Raw genomic sequence first — 8,768 nt, forward strand, 5'->3', positions numbered from 1 at the left:
ACAGACTGGGAAATTCTTACAACGGAATAACAGAAGAATTTTCCCACTGTAATCAAGTAAAGATCCATCATCTAACCTTACCGGGGATGAAATTTATGGTTTCCATTGGTGCAAATCCAATCACCTTGATGTGGGATGAAAAGCAATTCCTCATTGGTAGCGAATGGTCATCAATCCATTGAGCGGGGAAATCATGCAAATTGAAGAAGCATAAAGTTTATGCTCATATTGCCGCGAGAACGGAACAACAGGGTCAGCTACCTGGCCAACCCCAGAATTACATGTCGTTACTGTATTAATAGATCTTGTAATGAGAATTTGTTATCTATAATTCATTTATATCAACATCTAATAGCAATGCTTCATCATAAATTTGATAAGGATAAAAAAGAAAAACAACTTTATTCTAAGAACAAAATTTATGCCAGAGCATTTCTCAATCTTTATTATCAAGTTTAAATTTTAGAATAAATGGTACCACAATAATATCACTCTCCACTGGTAAAAGCAAACAAGTTACCTCCAAAACAGTGAAGAAAATCTTATCAAGGTGTTCAACCATCATATTTAACAAAATCGGCCCCCACCTCTATGGAAAATAGAAATGCAAAAGAAGTATCACATATTCTAAATCTTGAATGATAAAACAAAAACAGCCTTCTCTGGCAACTTATGGTGGCACGAAACGCGTATTAAGCAGAGGAGAGGTGTCACTCAATGTTTATGAGAAGATCCATTGGGCAGCACATCTCCCCCCAGCATTTCATCTTCAATCCCATCAACATTTTCTTCAACAGCTAAGGGCACGGGCACAGTTTTAACCTGTCCCCAAAAACAAACAACGGCACATTAGATCTTCGCAGCTTTCCCAAACCAGAACAGGCAAGAACGACCATAATACCGACATATCCACTATATCAACAAACACTAACCAGATTTCTGTACTTTAAGCTGTAAAACATCTCCAGATAACGGCGTGTCTCTCGTCTTTCAAGTTTTGAGACATACTTCCAAAATCCATAAACCCCAGACAGCGTCATTAATCTGTCAGCATAAATCTGCCATGTATACCTACAAAAGACCCATTCAATATCAACTTCTATGTATGGATGTATATAGTTGAATTTAATTGAATATTTTCAATAAAACCTCATGAGGCCATTTACGATCTATAGAACCATATGAAAAATGAAAAAGTTTATATGAAAAATGAAATATGGCCCTAAACTTACTTTTCATAGATACGCTGTAGACCAGCATCAGAGATCTTGTTCCAGTAGGTGGGATCTGTCTGGCACCTCTCAAAAAAGTCAGCAATCTGTTCACTTGTAGAATTCCCATCCACAATGATTTCAGCAGGACCTCCATTACATGTTGCAAATGTGGGAAGACCACATGTCATTGCCTCAACAACTGTAAGCCCAAAAGCTTCATAAAGTGCAGGCTGAAACACAACCAAGACAGCAAATGTTGATGTGAGTGGTACACTAAATTTAATTCATTACATTTCTAGATGAATGATTGAACATCATAAAGACATCTTCACCCTAGATTTATTAAACTTGGAGATAGACAGAAAAACAAGAACCCTCTCATACTCCTATTAAAATATTGACTGTAAAGAGCACCTGGCTTCCCTAGGTGAAATTATAGATCCTTCATCAGACATAACGAGCATTTGACAAGGGCATAACTAGCATTTGACAAGGGCAAAGGCTAACCTGTATGAAGGCACCTCTTGTGTCACAAATGTAGCGGTACAGCTCACCATTCCGTACTCTATTCTTTTGTGCACATATCCATCGGAACTGACCATTCAGGTTATATTCTTTGATAAGTCTATGCATTTTTTCAATTTCGGCCACTTCTTCTCTGTCTTTGGACTTTGATGGGTCAATGTCACCAGCAACAACAACAAGGTTAACCAGCTCCCTCAGGCGTTTGTTCTTTGCAAACCATTCAACCAATCCTGTCATATTTTTCACTCGGTCGAGTCTTGCCATAGAAAAGATAATGGGTTTTTTAGGGTCATTCAAGGCACACCTGAAAACATAGCCAAAGCAATTATTTCAAAACATGCAAAATTGTTGAATAAATCAGTAAGAAATAAATTGTGGTCAAATGAAATTGATAAATGAATTATCATCATTTGGTTAGCAAACAATCATTTTCATCTTTCCCAAGACAAATAACCCACCGAAACTACCATGTCCCAACATTAAGTGAAAGAACTGGCATGGAGAATATAACTCACATATGTTCAGCTGTCCGCTCAGGATTAAACAAGAGTTCCTCAATTGAATCATGGAAAGCAGTAAGGCGGCGCTGCTTTTCTGAGTAAGGGAAATAAATCTGCATGTCTGCTCCAGGAGAAACAATGTTGAATTTTGGATCAAAAACATCAATTCCATTAAGCACACGGTAGAGACCAGGAAGGGTGAAAGCAATGTGGCTTTCATACTGTCCAACAGTATCCTTACTGCAGCAACAAAGTCATATATTTATATGCAAGTAATAAAAGGGTGGCTTTGTTCAAAATAAGAAAAATAAAACACCTATTCAGGTTTCTAGGTCTCACATTTTCAGAATCCAGCCTTGAGATAGAACAAATACATAAACAGGAGTTAAAAATCCTCTCTAAATGAGGAAAGGATCATACCTTCCTGCAATCTCTTGATATGTGCTAGTGATAATGAAATCTGCATGATTCATTGCAATTAGATCTGCAGTAAACTGGCAAGAGAAGTGGTATTTTTCCTCAAAATTCCTCCAATATATGTCTGAATCTGGGTATTTGGTCTTCTCCAAAGCATGAGCTATGTTGCACTGAGATGATAGACAACATATTTAGATTCAAAATTTCAAGAAACAATTCCTTTTCTAGTTGTTGATATACAAAAACACAATGGCGAGTGGAAAAAACCTGAGTGATTCCTTGTTTATGTGCCATCAAAGATGCAACTAAATTTCCATCGCTGTAATTTCCAATAATCAGATCAGGTTGACCTTTCAGCTCTGCAGCTACTTCATTTGATACATCCTACAACAACATGCCAAAATTGCCAAGTTAAAAGGGACTGCAGAGTGGAACACCTTGCCATTCTGTTACCAAAATATTGTCAGTTATACTGATAAAATGTTAAAAAGCAGACATAATGTAATACAAATAGTTCAGCCAAAAAGTTACAAATATTGATCCTTTCAACTCAAATACTAATACTAATCTTTCTATTTCGCCTGAATATCAACACTTTCAATTTGAAGAAGATGGTTTATGCATAGAAATTATCATCATCTGCATAAAATAAACAAATAGAAACCCATCTAAGAACTCAAAACAATAGAAGCCTTTTTGCTATACACCATTTAAATAGGTTTGTCAGTTAGAATTCTGTAGCAGTTTCGTTGGGATGCCTATCAACAATTTCCCAACTACAACAGGCTATCATTCCCGTTTTGTCAGAAGTTGCATAGGCAATCACCAAAGAGGGGTGTGTAACATTCTGATAAGGAGTTTAAAACAAAAAAATGGCCTATGGTTATAGGATATGACCTATGATAAACCAACAAAACAAAATTATGGACATAGTGGCATTTAAAGACTAAAAATCATCTAGATAAAAGCATGGAGCATTTGCAGCTCCAGTGGGGCCTGGAGAAGACCAGAGGAACAGGGCTTCGGCTGTGGTTTCTAACTAAGGAATTACCTTGTAGTTATCACCTTTGTCAAAATCAGTTCCATCTGGTCTACTGGGGGCATAAAACCAGCAAATATATTTGGATATGATGATTTGTTTCTACATTGATAGCATTTCATGTCAGGTGGTCTTTTATCGTTTTGTTTACTTTTCAATCGAGTCACAGCATTGAATTGCTTTACAAACTCGAATAGGACAGAAAAATGTTATGCATTTCAATCTTGGTAATTCATCGGCTTTTACCTCTGAAAATCTTTCCAGGTAAGGCCACACATCAAATCGAGAAACCCAATGGCGCAAAACTCCTTCTTCTGTTCTGAATGGTACCCGAAGTATCCGAGAATGTTGAGTTCCACTGATTTTTTCAAGTCGTTGATTGCATGTTGTACCGTGGGCCTCAGGAATCAATCGAGTCACCTTGTAACCGAAACACCAAATACAAAATATCAAATTTAAGGACTTAGAATACCAAATAAAAGACAATATTGAACCTAAACGCACTACACAGAGGGAAAAATAATTTGCTCCGATAACGTCACTGCTAATTTAAATACAGTAGAAACAATGTGGGTAACAGAGCAGAATTTTACCACAATAATCTGAGGTGTGATGTCTAATCCTTGTCGTTTTATTCTTAATAGCATTTCATTCTCTAATGCACGAACTTGGTCAAGTATATAGACAACCTGTGGTCAAATAGGAACATGAAAGTAAAGTTTTCTAATAGCCATGGAAATATTTTAACACAACATAGGTAAAAGGATTTCAATCAATATCGTGTAATGCTAATTTTATCTTCAAGCTTTGGATGCTGTTTAAATGGATATGATGCCAAGCATTTTCAATTACATAGTTAAAAAGATAAAACAAAGTCAAATGAAAGTTCAAAATATAATCAGACAATCAGGAGGACATCATGGAATAGGCATTGCAATTATAAAAAATCTGTTTACCTGTCCACCAGTGTCTGGCATTCCTAAAACATTTGCTTGCCCAAAATAACCATGTGGTGAAAGAATCACAACATTAAAAACCATAGGAATCCTTCCTAAAAACATTTCCAAAGTCGATGGATCAGGTGCCTGAAGGATCTCCAACAGCAAATGAATCATACCCAGAACATGCTCTGCATTGTCTCCCCACCCTTTTTCCAATCCCATTTCTTGTAATCTGCCCACAACAGAGTCAAGCAATAATCAAACATTGACATCACTTTTTATTTTTTGTTTCATATTTAAAGCCTTCCTGTCATGACAAGGTGTCATGAGAAGGTATCAATCAAGTAGGACACCAGGAAAATCAACCTCAATGAGGCCCTCAAACAATTCCTACAATATCAATATCAATATTTTCTTTTCATATTCAGTAGAAAAAAAAACATATCTGCAAAAGAAAAAGTCATATATTACTTGTGTTCAAACTCTATATATGGTGTATTGTTGTCCAACTTTTTAAGATGTTCCTCTGCCTTTACCAAAGCTGAGCGTAGCTTAGTTAAACTCTGTATCCTTTCATTCAGCATCAGCTTCTGCAAGTTAAATGGCAAACATTATACTTGCGCATTTCTCAACATGCGACAAATGATAAATTGAAAATCACATAAAACCAAGTACAAACACTTTTCTAACCAAAACACACAAACAGTTCCTCTAGCAAAACTCACACCTCAAAAATCACTCTGCCACGTCCTTAGGATACAGGTGAGATTAATTGAATCGTCTTAAGGTCACACATAATGGGATATTCATATTTTACTATGAAGTCAATTTGATGCTAGAAGCAATATATAAAGCCAGGTTTTTATCAGTGAAATTCAAGTTTGAGTCAGAAAAATAACATTGCAATGTAGTGCAGGAAGAGGAATGTCTTCATAATTAGGTTTCCTCTGTTTTAGTTGGATTTTAATTTAGTAAGCAAAATAGAAGATGAGAATCGAGATACCCTGTGAATTTCTAATCAATTCATATTATATATCTCTAGAACAGCTAGGGCAGTCTTCTTTCTTTGCTGTTATATATCTCTAGAACAGCTAGGGCAGCCTTCTTTCTTTGCTATTTGATTTAGATTTATTTTGCACAGAAGAATATTGAATTAACTATCAAACACAATGATGCAATACATATTAACCCAGGAAAGAAAACTGACCTGGCCTTGGTATTTGTGAGCTCGAAGGAAATCCAGCAATGGCTGCATGCTTTCTCTATCATGAAACAGTCTTGAAGACAAATGTCGATTCAAAAATTGAGCTCCATTACCAATGGAAGATGGCCGTGTTGGGCGAGGAAAAGATGCATTGAATGGCTCAAGGTCTAGCTCCAATACATAGTTATCCTTGTCACTGCAAAATACAATACATAGTTATCCTTGTCACTGCAAAATACAAAGCTGTTATCATTGGCTTATCCAAGTAAAAAGAAGAGTGACTCTGTATTTGTGAACCTGTGACAGTATATGCAAAAGAGAGCACTACATGGTTGAATTCACAGTTTATACTACATTCTCCATATATATAAACATCTAAATAGGTTGGATGCATTTCCGAGTATTCATTGATAAGATTATTACATTCCTCTTCTGCCTTTTGAAATGTAGGAAAAACACAGAAATTTAAAATTATATATATGATAAAGGATATACGCTATCTTCAACAGGCAAATTCACAATTCAAAGAAATTATTTAGGTATAAACTTTACAAACATTATTGACAAGCTCTACGCTTATAGCATCATGGTTCCAATGTAAGTAAGTACCTTCCATTCACAAGGTGTTCCTTGAATTCCAAATATTCAGCTACAGAGAGCTGTTCAACAGCAAGTTCATCAACATTGACGCGAACATATTCCCACACACCAGGCCTTGGCCGTACCGCAAGAACAACCCATGGTGGAAGAATAATAGCCTCCTGAAACACATATCATATTGTCATGAGAAGCACACATTTTATGACAACTACACTGATTTTGCAATCAACTGCCCAGGAGTTGTAATAATGCTGCATGTCTTTTAAACAGTGGAAAAAGTCTGACTTTACCTGGGTTGACCTCAACACATCTCCAAATAGCCCAAAATGGATATTTTGACTTTCATCATTCTCTCCTGTTACCTTTGCTAGTCCATCTAATAGTTGATGAGGCTGCAAAATCTTCTCCCCTTGTGCTACATATCTGCAACCACACACACAAAAAAGATGATCCCTCATAAAATCAGGGGACTAAAGGTTCACTTGGTGTATCTTAAAATCAGGGGACTAAGCAGGGGACTACACAAAGCACACAAAATACCCAAAACACCATCCACCCTTGAACCACCCTTGAAACTCCAACACTTAACCCTCAGGCTACATGAATGCATTAATGCGGGAAAATGCAGGAACTGAATACTTAGAAAACAATTCATCAGGGAAGGGAGGTGGGAATCACCCTGAAAGCAGAGAAACTATTTCATTGCGGTGCTCAGAGAGCGTGTCCTCAACACGTTCTCGAGAACTCAGAGCACGGGTCAGCATTGCAGCAACCATGTCTTCCTTCTGTAACACCAAATCGAAAGAGATGTAATTGCTATTTTCTCTCGGCTACCAGAATTCTGACTGATCCTCTGACAACAGAATTCACGAATACAGACACCCGAAACTTTTAAAAGCAGGGAGCTTGACGAATTAACAGAGACGCCTTCGATGACAGTAAGAGCTCAACATTGCTCGAGAAACAAGTGTGGAAGAACAGGATCGGAGCGGGGATTTATAGTGTAACTAAATGTAAAAATACGTATGATCAAAAGTGGAATCCTTCTTCAAGGGTGGTGCTCCTGCTCTTCTCGATTCAACCCATTCACCCGCGCCCAAGGGTGATGCACTGTTTTTTTTTCTTGGGTATTGTGGATGCTATCCCCATTTTAATTTTATTTAGATTTTATCTTAACTTTTTACCCACTCGCCAGCTAAACCTGAGGTGAAACATTTTATTTTCTAAAGAGTTATTCAAGAATCTTTGGGATTATATCCATTTAAAATAGATATAACAAATATTTGGAAGGATATCCATTTAAAATTTTCGTTATATAAGTTTTTTATTTTTATTTTTAAATAAAATTTATGGTATTTTTGACTATTATAACATGGTTGATTATTGTATATGGTTAATTAAAAATAAAAATAAAAAATTATTAGTATAATTTATTGAGATGAGCTTAATTAGCAAGGTCACCCAATATCAAACTGCACCGGATGGTTGTACATGTGTTAGGGGAGAAGACATATTAAAAATTTAGCTAAGGGTTGGTGATGGTTGTACCATGTGCTAGGGGAGAAGATATGTTAAAAATTTAGCTAAAGGTTGGTGTGGCCCAGGCCGGGAGCGATCTCAGATGAGTTTAACGACTTAGATGCCCTTGAGTTGTGACTACTCAAGCCACAAATCAAACTTAAAAATCACAACAAACTTGACAAACAAAGAAAATAAATATATATATTAAGATAAGTATAAATATATATATTAAAATAAGTATAAATATAATAATAAATATTTGTTCATAATAATAAAGATAATAAATTTAAATTTCTAAATAAATTAACAAATTATTATTTTTTAAGTTAAAATAATAAAAAATAAAAAATAAAAAATATTACAAATTTGAAATAATAACTAATAACAACAGGGACCAAGTATGATATAGCAATATCATGTAAGTTAATCTCTGACCCATTTTAACTAAACAAGTAAATTAATGAGTGCTTTATCAAATTTGAATGTTAACTAAATTAATGAGTGCTTTATCAAATTTGAATGCTCACATCCTGTAAAGGTTAAGATTTTTACATATAAAACCATTTTTTTTTGCCATTGGATAGATTTAGATAGGTATTTATAGAGAGCAAATTAGAAAAACTTTAAGTTGGTGTTTTGGTTATGAATTAAATTTGTATTTTGGTGAATAGTGAGATATACCTAAATTTGTATTTAGGTGAATAGTGAGATATAGAAGTTTACGTATTATATAAAATAATTTCATTTATGTGTTAAAGTTTTGAGTGTTTGATTATAGGTTTAATTTTATTAAATATTTTGAAAATG

The 8,768-nt window shown here is 35.3% G+C and overlaps 1 protein-coding gene across 1 annotated transcript; it reads right to left on the reverse strand.

The window, feature by feature from the left end:
* Positions 1 to 714: 714 nt before the first annotated feature.
* Positions 715 to 7,499, reverse strand: LOC149175274 (sucrose synthase 2-like). Its single transcript, XM_089421099.1, has 15 exons — positions 7,119 to 7,499; positions 6,731 to 6,863; positions 6,450 to 6,601; positions 5,844 to 6,036; positions 5,108 to 5,226; positions 4,652 to 4,868; positions 4,289 to 4,384; positions 3,942 to 4,115; positions 2,924 to 3,040; positions 2,660 to 2,826; positions 2,255 to 2,479; positions 1,722 to 2,043; positions 1,233 to 1,444; positions 933 to 1,071; positions 715 to 822 (listed from the first exon to the last, which is right to left on the reverse strand). Exons 1-15 carry the CDS (start codon positions 7,214 to 7,216, stop codon positions 715 to 717), a joined length of 2,472 nt encoding a protein of 823 aa, XP_089277225.1. The 5' UTR covers positions 7,217 to 7,499.
* Positions 7,500 to 8,768: the final 1,269 nt, after the last annotated feature.

This window comes from Pinus tabuliformis, chromosome 4_1, assembly GCF_031772625.1.
Source record: "Pinus tabuliformis cultivar Carrire ecotype Pingquan chromosome 4_1, CPIR1, whole genome shotgun sequence".
NCBI classification, from domain to species: Eukaryota; Viridiplantae; Streptophyta; class Pinopsida; order Pinales; family Pinaceae; genus Pinus; species Pinus tabuliformis.